Source organism: Prosopis cineraria, unplaced genomic scaffold, assembly GCF_029017545.1.
Source record: "Prosopis cineraria cultivar Desert tree isolate PC_DT_omini unplaced genomic scaffold, ASM2901754v1 PC10, whole genome shotgun sequence".
Classification (NCBI taxonomy): Eukaryota; Viridiplantae; Streptophyta; class Magnoliopsida; order Fabales; family Fabaceae; genus Prosopis; species Prosopis cineraria.
In genome coordinates, this window is record NW_026555341.1 from 35,861,059 (window position 1) to 35,881,430 (window position 20,372).

The 20,372-nt window shown below is 29.7% G+C and overlaps 1 protein-coding gene across 1 annotated transcript; it reads right to left on the bottom strand.

Annotated features, from left to right (window-relative positions):
• Positions 1–5,686: 5,686 nt before the first annotated feature.
• Positions 5,687–6,551, bottom strand: LOC129321461 (PLAT domain-containing protein 3-like). Its single transcript, XM_054967226.1, has 2 exons — positions 6,441–6,551; positions 5,687–6,301 (listed from the first exon to the last, which is right to left on the bottom strand). Exons 1-2 carry the CDS (start codon positions 6,516–6,518, stop codon positions 5,912–5,914), a joined length of 468 nt encoding a protein of 155 aa, XP_054823201.1. The 5' UTR covers positions 6,519–6,551; the 3' UTR covers positions 5,687–5,911.
• Between the last annotated feature and the right edge of the window lie 13,821 nt (positions 6,552–20,372).

Below are 20,372 nucleotides of genomic sequence, written 5' to 3' on the forward strand. Positions count from 1 at the left end.
TTGATGTATATATTGATGATATTTGTTGTTATATGTGATTAATTTTCTCTTAATTTAGGTTAGTTATAAACTGATTCATATATTAGAGCATGTTTAAACTATTTATTTGAGTTTAATGTTAGTTTTATTTACTTAATTTTACACTCATTTGTCTACTTAAGGCTTGATCATTGTTGAGTACGAATTTTGGTGTTTGGGTTTTGCTTTGGAAAAGAAAAATCTAAATTATATTATTAGATTGAATAATGTGAGATTAGAATGTATTCTAATTTGCCAATAGAGTAAGAATATATCTATTGGACTCATATAATCACACTAGAGCAAATTTTTGCCCTTTTGCCTCTTGAGTATTTGTGTCAAGAATAGAATATTTAATTTAAGAGAGGGGTATAATTAATTAGAAGATAATTTTTTTATTAATACTCTAAAATAACAAGTTAATACTAAGTGAATTTATTTGGATAATTACATTGTGCAATTAATTGGAAGATAATTTTTTCTATTAATACTCTAAATTAATGAATTAATATTAAGTGAATTTTTTTGAGTAATTACATTCTTTATGAATTGAAGCAGGGATTAGCCACTCTAAGTTGCCTTGATTATTTGTGGTTGTTGGAACATTTATTTTAGTGCATTTATGTAACTTTAATTTTTATTTTGCAAAAAATAAAATACATATTTATTTTGCTCAACTTAAATAAAAAATGAGAATTTTGTTACCTAGTCACTAGTTTACTTGATTTATCGTGGGATCAGCCTAGACACATTGTATATCGAGACCCATAAACTTTTGGTGAAACATTTTTGTGTGTCTCACTTTGGGTGAGTTTTGATCTCTTAATTAAAAGTTAAAAATTGAATTGGAGAGTCATTAATTTGTGGTTTAGACTTTAGAGAGTAAGTGGATGCCTGCCAGGTAATTTTCCACTAATTGATAATTTTGACCTAAAAGAATACATACAGTATGTTAAAGGTATCACTTTTCTACTGATTATTATTACATTTATGATACTCTTGTATGGACAAACTATAATTGAATTCGGACCAAAATCCAAACTAACCCAATTGACGCGTATAAATGATTGACGACCACCAAGGATTGTGAGCATTGGTTCATCTTCTACTGGGATTTGTATAATGGGGAGAACAATATTTTCCAAATTTCCTATTAGTATCATTTGTGACTTATTCTGAATGCAGTATACTGTTAGTTACTTTGATAAGTGGGCACTAATGATGTAAGCAAGATATTTTTTATTCACACACTTTCTCCTATTTTCATAAAGTTATAATTGAGATATAGCTTCCACTTTTCTCTCCCACCAGAGATAGCATTAGTGAAAAGAAGTGGTTCATAAAATGCAGTATATAGTAATGGCCAAGTGGACCAAATGTACCAAATGTCGATGCAGTTCACTTGATATGGATGAAAATATGAGAACCAAACTGTTCAACTACAAAACCTATCTCATAGACATAAACTATATGTTAGTACTTCTGACGAACTTGAAGAAGCATATATACTTTAATTTATTGGCGGAAATAATGGGTTATTTTTATCTAAAGAATTCCTAGTGGTTCAAACAGTTTGTTGATTTTTTTTTTCCTTAAAATATCGACCCTGTCAATTTTACTTTGTTGTAAAATATCCATCAACCCTTTGGAAAGTTGCGCAGCATCATCTCCAAACTCAATTTGTCTCCTGGAAAAAAAAAAAATTTTTCTCTACTGAAAACTACGGATCCGGTGATTGTCAACGGACTTGCTTTTTTTTATTGTAATATACCATATAATTCTTTATTGTCCTTTTATTATCGTGCTTGATTATGTATCAATTTAGATTAGAACTTACATGAATAAAATTGTGCTAACTTGAGTATTCAAAACATGTATAATTTTACTAAAATATATTAAAAATTTAAGAAAAGTGTAATTAAATAATATGAAATTTTAGAGATTTCATGTGATGGCATAACTATGTGACTTTTTCTTAACAAAAGGCTACCATTCTAAGTTCTAGCGTAACTCACAGACAAACAAGACTATTGTGGAAATAAACATTAGCGAAATATTAATAAACACAATGGATGATGAAATTATACAGGAACAAGAAAACAGTGGCAGTTCATTGATTGCTGAAGAGCCAAGGCCTAAAAATAGTATCAACAGTCACAGCAACGTGGCGAAGGATTCACATCTCAACTGACCTTGACTGGGTTTAGACACGACGCATGGTTCAATCATTATAATGTTGGTCAGGCTTCTTGCTGTGCATGTGCTGATGAAAGATAATGAAGGAAGAAGGAGATCTGGCTTTGCCCAAAAAAAAAAAAAAGGGCTACACTCCAATCACAGGCGGAATTCATGGCTATTCCATCGAGGCTTGCAGGCCTATCCATGGATTCATGAACATCTATGATAGTAACCATCCGATTTTCAACACTGTACAAGATATAAAAAAAAAAATTTAATTTGATGAGGGATTGAGAGGTTTTGTATGTATATATGAATACATGTATAGGAAAGCCAATAGCTGCGCGGATTTCACCGTAAAGCTCGAAGTCTACATTTTTGAAGGAGTTTCCTCAAGAATGTAGAAACTTACTCACTTGAATCTTGTTGTTCCTCTTTGAGTCTCTTTTGCCCTTGTCCTTGTTTCCCAAAAACAGAAGGATTAACATCTCTTTCGAGAATTTCAAAGGACAATAGAATGAACAAAATCAACGATTTAAAAGATTTAAGATTTAACTTTTTTTTTATTGGAGCATTTTGCATCCTAAATTATTTATCAACATTTTAATTGGATTGGACCAACCATTTCAATTGGACACTAGCTCTTGATCCAATTCGATTGACTTCTCAAAATTGGCTATAAGGGAACCAGTCAACAACTAGAAAAATCGGTTGAAAACCGGACCAATTCCCTTAAAAACTAGTCTAAATTATTTAAAAATTTAAAAATTAATTAAAACAAAGAACAGCAAAAAATAATTAATATTAATCATGTATTCATCAACAATATATCATTTCACCAAGCAGTTATTAATATTTTTTTGAAAAATATAAATATTTACATCTATTTCTTATTTAATTATTTACATGAATTAAAAATATATTAATTTAATATCAAACGGTTCAACCATGATTTGACCACAATTGAACTAATGAACTGCAAATGAATAACTAATTCAGTGTAATAATCGATCCTATTTTCAAAATCTTATTATTATTTATTAGAGTAATGTTGCCCGTCAAACGTCAAAATCATTACAATGTTGTTTCTTGACATACGGATGTTAATATTAACCGTTAACTTCAATGAAAAAGAAAGAGTCTATATATGAGAGACTCCAAAATATAAAATTTGTATTGATTCTTTTTAATGATTAATTATTTCCAGGATGCAAAAACACAAACACTCATTGCCATTTTTAAAAATATCAATTAATTTCCCACTATCCCCCACCATACTACCACTATGAATTACTACACAAAAAATAACTTTTGGCGGTGATTAAAAAAGTCGACGTTAAAAGTGAAGTTTTAGCAGTGACAAATTAATGTGGACTTTTGGCAATAATAACATATAATCAACAAAAATCATCATAAAAAATTATACTTTTGGCGATAGTAATTAAAAGTCATTGTCAAAAGCATAGTGATAGTTACCACTAAAAGTGAACTTTTGGCTATCACACTTGTCGCCATAAAAAAATTTTTCATAAAAAATAATTTAAAAATTAAAAATAATTTGTATAAGTATTTTTGGTGACAACATTTGTCTCCACTAATTTTTTTTAAAAATTAAATATAATTTTAAATTATATTAAATAATTTATAATATTATCATTTAAATTATTAAAAAATTCCTTATGAATTATTTTAAAATTTAAAATTAAATAAAATCATTCACAAGCTATTTATGAAATTAAATTTCTTATTTTCTATACAAAGTTAGAAATAAATGATATATAGGATTGTGAAATAAAAAGAATAATAGTGAAGATGTGTTAAGTTTAATTATTAAATTATTTTTTAATTTTATATTATTCATAATCTTTTTTAGACATATATAGCTCACATTTTTTTTGAGAATTATGTTATTAAGTAGTATTTTAATATGATAAATTAAAATCTTGATAGGTTATTACACTATAATCAGGTTAAGTTATACATAAATTATTATTTATATATAAATATATAAATGGCATTGGGACATCAAAGTTGTACAAATGTCAAAAAATACAAATGATATTATAGATTACTTAACATATTGTGCACTTGATACTTAACTTGGTGTATATATGGTGTCTACTTTTTCTTCTGAGTTCTAATGACTCTTAGACAAGAATTTTATGTGATTCTACCTAGTATATATAAGTTTCCAAAGATATAAAAAAGAAGTTACTACTAAGATTTTTATAACTAATTATTATGAAAAAGAATACAAAAAATTATTCAAATCCAACTTGCTATGAGGTAGATAACAATTAGAGGTTAACTAAGTTGATCACATATGAGATTCTTGTAATTATCTTATATTGTAAAATTTATTAGTATTCATTAAAAGTTCAAAATTATTTAAAATGATTATTAATAGGATTTATGTAGTTGAAATTAATTTATTATTAAAATTATTTTATAAGATATTGAAAAATTGTAGATAAAATATATTTTTAATAGGGAAACATTTAACTACTTTGAGAGAAGACAAAAATTTAATCATTTAATTTATTAATTTTTGAAAAAAATGGAGAAGAAAAAAGTAAAAGATATTTAATTAACATAAACTAATATAATACATATTTATAAATAAATTATATACTTAATAATTTTCATTTAAAAAATAAAAAATAAATTTAAAAATTTGTTACAATGTATATAAAAAAATATTTAGTATTTAAGATTTATTATATTTTAGGTTCATTTTCCTAAAAAAATAATATTTACTAGTAAAAAATAATATTTTATTAAAAATATAATATAAATATTTAGATAAATTATTTGTTCATATTAATGATGGAAAATAAAAAGAGAATATATGTATATCTTTTTAGTAATATGTAGTATATGTGTATATAGTTAAATAATATATACTCCATTTGTTAAAAAATGTAAGGCATTTTTTGAGGAGTTGGATGTTTAAAAATATAAAGCATTTTTAATTTTTTAAGGTGTAATTATTATCTTTTTTTAAAAAATATCTCTATTGATAACGACTTTATATTTATTGTAGGGTGTTTAATAGGTATAAATATAAAAAAATAGAGTTAGTTGAAAAGTAAATAACTACTTTATTAGAGGTAAGATTCAGTTAAAAATGCCTTATATTTTTGAGCGAAGTGAGTATTCAATTTCATATATAACAATTGTATATGCATTTCATTTTAACTAGTAAAGAAAGGAGATTTAAGATAAAAGTTAAGGGTTCAAATTTTATCTTGAGCATATTTTGCAACAAATACGTGGTACGTGATGGTGATGTAGTGTGTAAGGTAGCTTAAGGAGGCACATATGTGGCGGGTGATGTGGCGGTTATAGCGACAATCCTTTAAAGGTGAAAATTTTTTGCTAAAAGTTTTTTGGACTGAAATTGCTGCTAAAAGTTTCTTTTTTTTTTTCTGGGTAGTGGAATTCTTGATTGTAGTGCAAGTTCTCGTCGGTAAACGGTAGAGGTCTCAAGTAGAAAAGTTTGCATCGTGAAGCCGCATATTATTATTGAAACGAAGGGACACATGATTGATGATACACACGTACAAAACACTCACATTACAAAACACACAACACACCAACGTACAAAAGCCAACTATTACATACTAAGATTTTGTCACTTAAGCATGGTCACCCAGTAGAGAGAGAGAGAGTGCGGATCAAACTCATCAAGAATCCAGATCTAATACCATCTGGACTATACCTTGCCGCAGGAGCATAAGTTCGTGTTGACATAGAGATGATATGGCGATTCTAAAGCTAGCCATTGGTTCACCATGAATGTTACCTTGGGCCCGATGGAGGTGATATCCACGTAATCCAAATACCACCCTGGCTGGTTCCCTTGCCCGTTGGAGGTGACAACGAGGCTGCATACACTGAGACAAGGGCCCATGCCACTGAAGATGTCGAGGTTGCCTCGCTCGAAGTAGTCATGACCAGGTCCCATGATGCCCCAATCTTCGATATTGTCGATGGTAATGCTATTGTAAGGAGAGGAAATCCTGAGGCTGATGATGGAGTTCGTTCCTGCATCTTGGCGATCTCCTGTCTTCACTCTCACAATGTAACGGCACTGCTGGAATTGCTGCATGCAATCCCATTAAGATCGATATTCAGAATCAAGCACACACATGTACAACTAAAAAGTAGAAGAAAAGCTTACGTTGGATATATTGGTGAAACTAATTAATGATGGATCAATAGAAGAGATCAAATTTACTTACAGATGAAGCGATCGCAACAAAGTTGATGAGTAGTGAGAGTTGAAAAAGAAGAGAAGGCAATGCAACTCTGAGAGCCATTTGTTTAGTTTGTGATAGGTGCTACTGATGAGGATGAGGATGAGGAGAGCTGAGACAACTTAAATGCCTTTATATAGAGTGATTCAGGCAGTGAAAACTTGAGTTTTACTCTTCTATCCCCGACATGATTCCTTAATCTTCCATCAATGATGCAAATTATAATTTTAAAGCTGCCTGCTCCTCCAATAATTCTACACATAATTTTCCATGCCAAGTCATCTAACACTAAAGCCCAAAATATCCAATTAACGACCTACAAGTTTTTTTGGGAAGAATCTTCTTTATTAATTTTTTAATCCATTGGTAATTAATATCTATTCGGATACAAGTTGACAATCAATTGGAAGGAAGCTAACTCTTTTAATTTTAAGGTAAATAGTTTGAATCTTATGGATGGATATATTCAAAACTGGCCGGACTACAAAAATAAATAAATAAATAAATTACGTTGCAGTTAGAAAAATTTAGCAGTGATTTTCCCCTACCAAAAAGTCATCTCCACAAGTTTCATTGCTAATAATTTTTGATGGTGATGACAATGTTTGTTGTTACCTAAAATTTTTTTGATAAAAATAAAATAAAAAGGCCATCTCATACCATGTCACTCGCTACATATGCATTAGTTTATGTCGTGCCATCTTCCATGCTTGTATTAGTTCATGCCACATCAACAATCACCTCATCTTCTCATAAACCCATTACTTACATAATTTTTGGGGACTTTTGGACTTAACTATGTCAATTAATTGTGAGGAAATAGGAAAAAATGATTAATATAGCCTCACTAATTAAGTTATTGTGTGTCAAAATGTAGGAAAGGAAGAAAAATAACCCAAAAATAAGTCAAAACAAGAAAATTCAGCTGAAAAAATTGCAACCAGGGGCCACTGAAACATGGATGATTTCAACAAGGAGTGGATGAAATGCACGACCAGGTGCAGATGAGCATGACTAGGGGCGATGAAAAGAAAAAGGCAAAAAATGATATTTTAAATCATTTTAAATAAGATATTAGTATATCTAATGAGACAAGATGTGATTTGGATGTATTTCAAGTATACGGGGGTCAAATTTATTATAAATAAATCTTCTAAAAGCCTCTCAACACATGCAATCTCACATCTAAATGCTAGAAGGCATACTATGAAATTCAGAGGGATATTCTGAATTAAAAGCTTTCTCTCTTCTCTTCTTATTTAGATTTTTTTTATGTCTTTTATCATATTTGGGATTGTAATTTTGAATTTGAGTCCTTGCTAAACTCCACGTCCGGGTAAGGAGTAGCCTAACTTAGACAGATTTTGTTCTTTGTTTGGTTTTGATTATTTTTCCTGTTGAACATTAATTTTTGTCTATGAGAATTTATAGTTGCTTCTATAATTTTCTCCCTCGTTTTAATCACCTATTATATATGTGGCCAGTATATAATATGTTTGTGGGTAGCTTGATGAACTGAAAGATGAAGAACTTACCTAGACCTAGAGAGATAGACACAAATAACTAAATTAAAAATAATTTAGAGTTTGTGGTAGCTTAAATTATATTTCACTGTTTAATTAAAGAGTAGAATTTAGTGGGAGTTAGATTTAACTCTAGCGAAATACATTTTAATCTACTGAAAGGTAATTAAAATACTTTAAAATAATTATCACTATAAAAAAAGTAAAGCTAATTAACTAAATTATAATAATTCCTCTTAGTAGGTGAATCTTGATCCTTGACAATCATTTCATTGGTTGTTTCATCGCCTTATCACTTTTTATCATTTTCTTATTTAATTGCATTATTTAATTTAAATCTCTTTCCAAAAATCCTTATTTGTGTTCTTAAATAACAAAAATAACTATCTTTCTTTGGATTCAACATTGGGAATACTTTAGAAATTATTACTACATTAATCTTGTACACTTGCGAGAGCCGACCATCTTCCAAAGCTTATACCCTCCTTTTGTTTGTCAATTGAACTAAAATATACTTATAATAATTGTATGCAAAATTAAGTATATATTATTTAACTATGTACACATATATCAAATAATATATTATTAAAAAGATATTGATATATTATATTTATTTTTAATTATTAATATGATAAAATAATTTACAGGACTATGTATTTTATATCTTTTAATAAATTATTTTTTTTGTTATGAAAATAATTTTAAAATAAAAATATTTTAAATATTAAATATTAAATAATATTCTTATAAATATTTTAAAAAATTTATTTTTATTTTTTCAAATGAAAATAATTAAGTGCATAATTTACTTATAAATATGTATTATATTAGTTTATGTTAAATATCTTTTACTTTTATCTTCTTAATATTTTTTTCAAAAATAATAAATAACTGATTAAATTTTTATCTTCTTTCACAATGGTTAAATGTTTCTCCTTGATTTTTTTTTTAAAATAAATTTTATCGAAACATGGCAGTCAAACAAACGGCCATGTAAAAGAACCATGCAAGTAATATCCACCTAAGTCCAACCCTGAAACTCTTTGATGCTTGTGGCCGCAAGTGATTCAGAAGCCTGTAGAAGTATTCCAAGAATCAAATATATGATAGGGATCATCAGATATTGATTCCTTGAACTTGAGCAAGCGCAAATGATCGGTTTCATTTCTTACTGATGATGAAGCAGCTCTGGAATGTTGTTGAAGGATCATAGTGGAAAAAAGAAGCAGGAAGTGAAGGCATAGGGACCCAAATGGAAATAACATGACTGAAGTCGACTTATTAATTTGTTAAGTTCTGCTTCTCCTTATGAGAAGCAAGATGCTTCACTTTCATAAAGCTTACTAGATGGAGAGATTTGATACTTAGACAAAAAGGAAGGGATATATATCTCAGATAATCACATAAATCAACAACAGTTTCCAATACTACAAAAAAAAAAAAAACAAATCTATAGAAAAAAGTTTTCACTTTTTTATGTGATAGTTTTTAGTCGTTTCCGATGGTTTGCTATTTTTCCCGGAAAAAAAAAAAGGACCAATCAGTCAATTGATTTCTTTATTAATTAGGCGTGAATTGACTTATTAGTGCATTACTTATATTATCTTTGGGTGAGTTCTATTCTCTTAATTGAAAGTTAAAAAATTAAATTGGAGTCATTAATAATTTGTTCAAGTTTAGAGAAGTGAATTAATGAAGTTTTCTTTTTTATAAGATAAAATTTAAGTGAGTTGAGTCATCAATTATGCTTTTAAACTCATAGCATTTACAAAGGTATTTATAAATTGCCCACCAACAATATCTTTACACCTGCAACAGGATTTGATCTCACAACCTTGTACGTCATTGGCTAAATTTTTATCAACTAAACCATCCTTTATTAATTAAAAATGTTAAAAGTTTGCGTTTTTAAGAAAGAGGGGGATATTTTATGTTTTATAAAAAAGTGGCAAAATGGAAAAAAATATCACAAAGAGAAAATTTTACATGGATCTTAGTTTTGGACTATTTGCTCCCAGTGTATTATTTTTCCACTAATTATTATTAATTTATTATTACTTTTATGCTACAGTTGTACGGGCAAACTATAATTGAGTCAGATCAAAATCCAACTTAACCCAATTGACGCGCAGGAATATCGTTGACCACCGAGAATTGTGAGCATTGGTTATTCTGCTGGGATCTTTGTATTTTTCCAAATTTCTTATTATTATATTTGTGACTTATTCTCAACGCAATATAAATTACTGTGATAAGTGGGCACTAATGAAGTAAACAACATTTTCTTTTTGTTTTTCTTGTATTCAAAAGTTTAAGTGAGTTGGGTTTGATGGCTTATTAGGGTCAAGTATGATTCCAAATTCAATGAAAGCTTACAATGATATTTACAAATCCCTTACCAACAAGTTTTTATATTAATAGTAGGATTTGATTTCACGACTTTCTAAGTCATGAGCCAAATTTTTATAAATTGGACTAATCTTTATTGGTTAAATGAAATTTTCTTTATTCATACTTTTTTGTATATTCAAAATCTTATCATTGGAACATAGCTTCATTATGTTTGGCTGATAAGAAAATAGATCAAGAGAAAGAAAATTAAGAGGAAAAAAAATGAAGGGATGTGATTCTTTTTCATTATCCTTAGCTGAGTAAGAGGAAATAGGAAAGAAGGAAAAGTTATTAATTTTATATGAATTATAATAACCTTATTATTTGAAAAGTACTAATTATATATGTACATGAAAACATAACATTTTAACTTATTATTAATTTTTTTTAATATTTTGACCATTCAGAGTAAATCTGGATCATCATTTATAAAAATTATAAAAATTTTAATATTAAATTAGATCATACACATTAAATATGGACTTCAAGTTGGTGGTAAAATATATTTATTAAAAATTTTTATTTTTATTTTAATAAGTATAAAATATTAATAAAAAATTTAAAAATAAACTATCCAAAATTTTAAATGATATTAGACTTAGCCTCAATTTCATTAAAGTAGTAGAGGTTAGAGGTTTGAATTTGGGAAAGTTTTAAAAGATTTTTTTAGTGGGTTGATGAATAACCCAAGTATTACCTTAGAAAAAACTGATTTTTGGTGCAGTGATGTGGATTGATCCAATTCAAAAGACCCTTGGTGAGGTGAGGTGAGGATTGTTACATTATCTTTCTAAAATCTTACACTATTTGCCTACTTGGTCAGCATTTTTATCCTAATACTCTCAAACATTCTAATTACATATAGGTATCTAAACTCCTCAATCCAAACATTTAGGCTCTCACGAGCATTATTGCTAATTGCCCAAGTTCTACTCCTAGTTGTGAAATAGGTTTTTATCTAGGATTGTGGAGATATGTGTAATAATCTCAGGAATTTTAATAAGAATTAAAATTAGTGATATAGTATTCTAAGAGCATTTATATTAATTTTGAAATAAATTTATAAAGAGGGATTGGTGGTTTAGAAACAACTTTGCTTGCAACCTATCAAAAAGTTTTGCATTCAAATCCTTGTGGTGATAATGGAGGAATTTTATTTTATGATTCAATATTAGGAAAATTATTAAAATGCCCAAAAAAAATAAAGAAAGAAACAAAGCATATAGACCAAAATATATGTATATATGTATGTGATGACTAATGACCTTAAATTTTAAATTAAATAAATTTTTTTCAATTAATATTTAATTTAATTATTTTAATTTTATGATAAATGAGAAATAGTGATCTAGTAAAATTTATATTTACTATTTATATGGAGGTTTAGAATTAAAATTATATTTAAGTAAGAGGTTAATTTTATTTTTTTATATGGAAAAATTATTGAATGTGCCCTTACCTCTTATTGTAAAAATGGTATAATAATAATAGTAATAAAATCTGCGGGGTATTTTTCCGTAACTTTTCCCACAATCTTTGTATTATATTTTCTTCTTCTCTTCCATTCGGCCAATTACGCAGAGCACAGAGGGGGAAGTCTGCGATGGTTCTCCATTGCTTTTCTCCTCTTCCCTGTCACAGTTTCCTCCTCCCATGGCCGTCGCCGAGCTTCTCCCCGTCTACGTTTGTCGGCTACGGTGGGGTTGGGTTGCTGGATTCTCTGTTCTTCCTCCTCTGTTCACGCTGATCTTCCCTCTGCTTTGCGTAACCGACCGTTCGTTCTTCTCTGTTAGAGTGGTGTAACATATCCTTCTATTTTTGTGTTGTGGGAGTTGGTTTATGGGTGCAAAATGTTCGATCTGTTCGTCCTTCCACTTTCCCCCGTGACGTCGCTCTTCTTCTTCCTGGTTCAAGTGCCGCCGTCGAGTGTGTGTAGCTGTGGGAAGCATCAAATTTTTCTTTCTTCTTCGTTGCTTTACTGGTGAGTAGATCTCACCTCCTCTTTCCCCTCGTTTAATCTATTTATTTGTGCACAAGAGATTAATGGCTGAAGATGTGAATGTTTATTTTTGGTTTGTTGTTATGCGTGGCTGAGGGAGAAGCTGCGATTCAATAAAGCCGAAACTGGAATTTAAGATCACATTGTTGGTAGATAATTTCCTCTATATATGTATTGGATTACTGTAAGTGAAAGGGATTAAATTTAATTTTTTTGAGCTTAAATGGAAGGAATGAGATTGAAAAGTCTGGATAGTTTAAATATTGATGATAAAAATTTTTGGAAAGAAAAATTGAAGAAAAAGAAGCTTGGTATTTTAGTTAGGTATGTGTGTCACAAAGTGTTTGATAAAATGTTTCAAAGAGAAAATTGATAGGAGTATGATTCTTCAAACTTTATATGTATATCCAAGCATAGATGTTGTTTGGAGATATATATGTAGAGATAGTGTACCAGGACGAATGGACTAATTATTGAAGTCTAGAAGTATGTATATAAGGGGAGAATGAAATCCTTTATGTTTGGTTTGCTTGAGGAAGATACTAAGATAATATGGTCTATGTTCTTGCATTGAAGCTCATGCTATGCTCTTTATAAAATTAGATTTAAAATAAAATAAAATAGAATTGATCTCTATTGTAATTGTCCTATGTGAAAGAAGTGAACCAAGATTTTTCTTTCCTAATAATTTTGCAAATATACTTAATCGGGATTTGTTTAGTTAATGACAACTTGTAGTAAGGTGCAGTGATGGAGTTATTTGGTTGTGTGGTAGTACTTGGAAAGAATAGATATTTTATATATACATTTGTTAGGGCAAATGGTGTATTAGACTCATGGTATCATCTTATATATGAAAAGATTAATGTTAGGGAATCCCTTTCTACTTTCTAAATGATTGTGATTGTAGAATCTCATTAAAAAAATATTTGTATGCTTTTACAAAGTTGTGGAGTGAAAATATTAATAGTGTTACTTTGGGTATTAGGGAATCTTAGAGTGAAAGTTTTAGAAAAGCGGCCTATTTGAAGTAAGTTGTAATAAGTGAGAGCATACCAAATAAGTGACTAGCATTCCGAACGACTTATTAATAAAATCATTTTCTTCGCAGTAACATTTAAGTACATTCATGACTATTTATATTGTTATATTTTAAGTCTCATTATCAACTATTATGAATAAAAATATTCCTATTACACAAAGTTTGATAGAGAGAGGTATAATTATTTTATGATTGGGTGTTTACCATTATTAAATATATTGGCAATGTTTGATTTTATGATTTAAGGAATAATTTATTATTATGACTCATATATGCTTGATTTAAAGTGTGGGACTGAATCAAAATGTTGATTGCTAACGACAGTTCTGTTAGCCTTTGGCTCGCCATAGTACACCTAGCTAGCAAGGTGTTTGTATGAGGTGCTAGCCCTGTGCGCAAGCCAACGCATGTGGAACAGAGGGTTGAATATTCATGAGTATTGCACTCACGCTTGCTTCGTGACTTCCAACTATACTTTACTGGTTATTTACTTTTGTAAATTATATGTTTATACTTGTTTGTTATTTACTCTCATAGACTGTGTGTCCATGCTTGTTATCAGTTCTAATAAGTCTTGCTATTTTTTTTGAAATTATTGCTTTTAAAATAATCCTATTAAACTAGCTAGTTTTTGTGAATTGATTTATTTATAATGAGTAATGTTGCTTGATACAATTTTGGTAGTTAAAAAGTAGAATTTGATTGTTGCGTTATTATCGTGAGGATGTTTTTGGATTAAATGTTTAAATGAAATTATTTTTATTTGGATTATGCACTTGTGCTCTAGTAAGTGACTATTTTTGTTAAATTCATACTTATTCCATTTGTATTTCTTTCTTTTATTTCCCTTAATTATAATTTAGGACGTTATTCACTAGAAAATATATGTTTTGGCCTCAGATGGTGTAGCCAAACCTATATCTCCAGATGTTCATGGAGGAGTTTCATTGCTGAATTGAGGTGGAAGAATTATTTTAGATAAATATCAACTTGAATTTTGTATTTTTTGTATAGTCTAATCTTAGGTGCTTGATGTATGATATAGGTAGGTCCTCATCTTTCTTCTAATATTTTGTATCTGATTTGATATTGTAAATTGCAGTTGTAGAAATTTTAAGAGTCTTATTTTTAGTAAAGGTTTTGCCAAAATTTCTTTAAAACATTTGTGATTCATGTTTATATGAAAAGTGTTGTAAGAATTTTTAATCATGCTATTAGTGTGTTCAAAGTATTAATTTAGGGATTTTTTGATTAAGGCTTAAGGTATATTAGTTTAGGTATATAAGTTTTGTATGCATATCTCATACTGGTTACATATGTTGTTTTGGGATGTGACAATATGATACCAAAGCATATATATGCCTTGCATATAATTTGTGCTCCACCATAGGCAAGACTTCCTTCATGGCCAAGTGAAGTCCTTGTAAATAAGAGTATCCAATAAGTCAATACAATGTAAATCATATTAGGCTAAAAAAAAAATACATTGTTACTTTCTGCATATCAGACATCCAAGTGATAGATGAGCCATCATCTAATTGAAGGAAGATCTCAAGCCATTATAGAAGCCGTCTTCAATTATGGGTATTCTCCTTTTAGGTCAGACCAAAAGCAATGAGGTAGAGGGAATCATTAACATCTAAACCACAAGCAATCAATAGAATGCCTCTTGCATTCCCCTTCAGAAAAGTGCCATCTAACCTGTTGAAAGGCCTACAACTTTCTCTCCAAGCAACCTTCCAAAGTTCACATGAAGTAAGCTCTTGTAACCTAGTTTAAATGTATTGAAGTATACATACATATGGCTAAAGAACCTCTTCCTTGATCTGTAGCTTCTTTGCTTAGCTTTAAGCCTATATAAGATCCAAGATTTGAATCCCTTAATTCACAACAATGCACTTTGAACTTTGAAAATTCATCCTCATAGCTCCTTTCTAGTTCTTGAATTATCCTCCTTTTAGCCCTTTTACACTTCTGCAGGCTCACACTTAACTTGAACTCACGCTCTAAATCTTTCTTCATGTTAAAAATCTTGTATTGTGACCTCTCTTGGACTTTATCTTTAAAGTGCTCTGCAATCCAGTTAATTAAGGCTCTAGGGTTCTTAAAGACCCTTACACATCTGAGTTCCATACAGAGGGTCTTAATCTTCAGTCTAGGGAATTTTGATCCACAGAAGCAAAGAGTAAGAATGGACATCCCTCCATACATTTGGCCTTGACCTTTATTGGCTCACTCTGGATATCAGTCAATTTCACACCCTTAGTTATGACATACTTGCTTATGGCCTGCTTTAACCCTTTTCTATTGCTATAGGTCATGCCCAACATGAAGAAAGGCCTGTCTTCATCCTCAAGCCCTTTAATTTCAACTTTATGCCCATCTACATTGCTTGGGCCTGTCTCATCTCTTACTTCATCCTCTTCAATATCACTATCCTCATTGTGATTGTTTCCATCTAATCTTAAATGTCTAGAGTATTCACTGTCCTTACTATCTTTACTAGTGTTATCTTCACTAGTTGACTCACTTTCGAGTATCTCCTCTTCACCTTTACTATCCTTATTAGTCACATGATTTTGCCCAACACTTCTCTTCAGATTCTTTCTATTAACAAGTGAATACTTTACGTTTTGTCTTCTCTAATTGTTTCTCATGCTTCTTATGCCAAATCAAGTAAGCTTTAACCACTTAATCATTAAATGCATCCTTTCCAGTAAATTAAAAAGCATTAATTTCCTCAATCTCGCCTCCCCCTCTTTGACTCCCTTCTGTTCATTGTCCCCCTTAGCATCTGAGCTATCAAATTCTCTCTCAAACTCATAGTTCTCGTCAGAGACTTCCTTGACACTCCCATCACTTCCTAATCCCTTTGCTTGACTTGAATCACTTACCTTTACATCTTTCTCTAATTCCAAGTCCTCACGTGCAAATCTTTTATTGGTTTCTTCAACCATTTTTATTGCATTGTCTACTAATAAAAAGTACTCCTCCATACTCAACTTATGCGGACTTCCATTAATGCCACTATCACCAGTGCCAGCATTGATGCTACTGTCAGATGCCTTGTTACAATTGGGACCCATCTTTCTAATAACAATTACTGGCATAGACTTAAAGGCTTATGCGAGAAATCACTGTGTGAAATTTATAGATTTCTTACCTTGACTTTCAATGCAATTCTCTGCACACCGATTAGATTTCACATATGTCATCCTCTCCTTCTTGCTCGCGTAGATTGTCTCTTCTACTTTGATTCTCCTTTACGCTCGAGAAAGAGAAAGAGAAGCAACAGACTAGAGGATTAGGGTTTTGACCCCTTTCGATTAGCTCCTCTACACAGATCGTCCATGTGTCTTTCTCAGCTTGTCCACGTGTACATGGCTGGTCAACCAAATGCATACACATCAACTCGAAGACAAAGCTGTTAGAATGACTAAACGCCAAGGTAACAAAGCACAGATTTTGCATAGTTGAGAGATATAAATGACCTAATGTTGAGATTAGGGTCATTTGTGATCCTTCATATATACTTCAAGGATATTTTTTACTCTTAACCCTTTTAACTACCTAGATTAATACTTCCTCTATCTCAAATTATAAGACACTTTTAAATAAAATCACACTTATCAATATAGTTTATTAAATATATTTTACAATCTTACCTTTTCAAAACAAAAATACTCTGAGCACAAACTTTTAAAATGCCTTTCATTTAATACTTCATTTATTAAAGAATATTGAAGAGAGAATATTGAAAAAAGTATCATTATTATATTGAAAAAATATAATTATTAAAACCTTATTTTTTAAAAGTGCCTTATATTTTGAGAAAAAAAATCTCCAAAAAATATTTTATAATTTGAAATTGAGAGAGTACTATTAAAAAAAATCACATAATATTGTCTTCTATGAATGGAGGGATTATACATTAAAATTTCCAACCCAACTTTCCTATGTCTTCTTGTGGTGAAGCTACAAACTAAGGTTTTGAAAACTAAATTGGACTGGCTGATTTAATTGAGAACAAGCTGTTGGTTCAGTATGGCATGACTTATAAAATCAGTACTAAGAGATCTGGTCAAAAACCTGTAAAACTAGTCAGCAGCCAATAAAATATGGGTCAAAATTTGAGAGAGAAGTTTTAAAAGAATTAATTAATTCAACCCAAGTCTTAAGTATTAAATTTTAAGAATTTATAACTTCAACTATTAATTTTTCAATTTCATTATGATCAATTTGTAATTTATTTTCTAAATTTTAATATTATTAAAGAATAAATAAATTTATTTTTTCTGTTAAAATTTGAAATATAAGTTACAAATTTATCATCATGAAACTGCAAAATTGAAAACCAAACTTGCAAATTCTAGAGTCTAACACTCGAGACCTAAGTTAAATTAATTGATCCTTTCAGAACCTCTATGTCATTCTACCTAAAATTTGACCAATTCCCATATAAAAATGAGACTAATTTTTATTAGAAATTTTGAAAAAAGAAAATTTCAATCTGAAATGTTAAAAAGCCTATGATTTGAATTGTAATTATAATTATTCAAATCAGTGGATCATGAGTTGCAAATTTCACAAATTGCTCCTCAGCCACTTGCCCTTCACAAGCATCAAGCGTGCCTCCCCGGCTTTTTATAGATATCAATGTCACTTCCCCCTTGTCCTCTTACGCTCTTAGCGATGGAGGGTTGTGGGTTATAGGCGCACGCAGAATAACTCTTTGTATTCTTTCTTTCTTTCTTTTTTCTTTTTGGTTGATTTTTTTTATTTCTTGAACCTTCTCTTTTTTCAATATAAGCACATTTATTTAATCTTTATACTTTGTATTATTTACCTATATTTTTATTCAAATTTGATCTTTTTTTAATTTAGCTTAAATATATCTTTAAAAAGTGTCTCACGCTTCATCATTTTCTTAACATCTTTCTCAATTTTTAATCAGAAGGCATCGTTCATGACTTGTATTATTAAACCTATACTCATCAACAGTATATCATATTATCAAACATTTATAATATTTTTTTAAAAAAATTAGACACTTACTTTTATTTTTATTAGATTATAATTACTACATTAATTAAAAAATATTAATTTAATATCAATCAGTTCGATTCTATCACAATTCAACCAAAATTAATATAATATTTTAACCGATCTAATCCAATTTTTAAAATCTTGCTTGATTTATGCGATTCAAGTTTCTACAAGATGCTTTTAACAAGACCGAAACATCTTAATCATTAGCCCTAGCAACCACCGAGTTTCTACAAAAGGCTAAAGCCACATGAGTGGTGTTGCTTGAGGTTGATAGTTTCATCCAGCGTTGACGGATCCTATCTCAATTAGCATACAGTCGTATACTGTGTACCAGCACGCGCTTCTCGTTTCTTAATTACAAGAGGTGGTAGCATGCAAATGAAACCCACAATCCACGACCACTGAGAGCTGGAGGTTTGGATACAGCAAGTGGCTTAACTCTACGCACTTAATGATTATTTTATATGATATGATAAAAATCATTCGATTTAATCAAACAAATGTAAAAGATATTTTCTTGTAACACTTAAAGAGTATGATATCTCAAATTTTTAGAAGACATATATACATATACATATATATATATATATATATATATGATGGGTGATTTGATCGTGAGAATTATTTTGAAATTTTAATAAGAATATATTTTGATAATTTTAAGTATTAATAAAATTCAATAATTGTAATTACGATGCTCATTGAATAAATGGACTTGAACTAATTACTAACTCCAAATCCCTTGTGTTAAAGATAGATTTAGTCCCATTTCATCTTTAGTTCAGTCTTTTTTTTTTTTTTTAAATCAAGCATGCGTTTTCGTCCATTATATAAGACGTTTTGGTGCTTGCATAGAGTAGTCGTAAACACTTACTTAATTTCGCCTCCTTCATCAAACTAAATGATCCAATTTTATAAGATGAGATTGTTGTACTTGTGATAGTGGAGCTCATGATATTTCCCATCATATTATCCTTCCATCAATCACATCATAACAATCATATAATAAGAATTTTTACGACAATATGCCAACTTGGATTATACTCCAGTTGTTCCATTTATAAAATATTTAAAAAGTTTATTTAGTCCAATTTATAAAATATATGTACTAAAAATTTTTCAACTTGGATTATACTCCATTTGGTTCCATTTATAAAGCATGTTTTAAAAAGTTTATTTAATCTAATTTATAAATTACAATGTAGCTTTTTAGGTAATATTTAAAAGATATTTTAAAATTTTTTTATAAGAAAAAAAAGTAATATAACATCACTTTTTAGATTTGTTATATAAGAGTATATTTAAAATTTTATCCATTTTTATTCCTTTTACTTTTTTTTATATTGGTGTTGATGAAGTTAATAAAAATAACTTATAAAACAGACCGAATGAGTATCTGTTATCTTATAATACTAGACAAATAATTCAAAAACCACGAACTATGTAAGGATAAGAACGGGAAGGATGCCACCTACCTCATCTAGTGGTAGCTCGTTGATTATTGAAGAACCAAGGCCTAAAAGTAGTGCGAAAAGTCACAGCAATATCACAAAGGATTCACATCTCAACCGATCGAAGACCTTGACTGGGTTTAGACTTATCGTAGATGGCTCAATCAATAACACTAGCTAGTTATGCTTCTTGCAGTGGGCGATAATGAAGGCAGATGCGGATGTGGCTTTGCAAAGAAACTTGGTTACATTCCATGCACGAAGGCAGAATTCATGGCCATTCACGAGGGCTTATAGCTTAGTTGGTAATACTTGGTATTGTGCATTTATGAAGGTTAATCTGTATACGGATTTTATGGAGGCTATCAATAAATCATGAACATCTATGATAGTAACCACTTGACTTTCAATACTGTGCAAGATATCATAAATCTTTTGATGAGAGATTGCGAGGTTACGTAC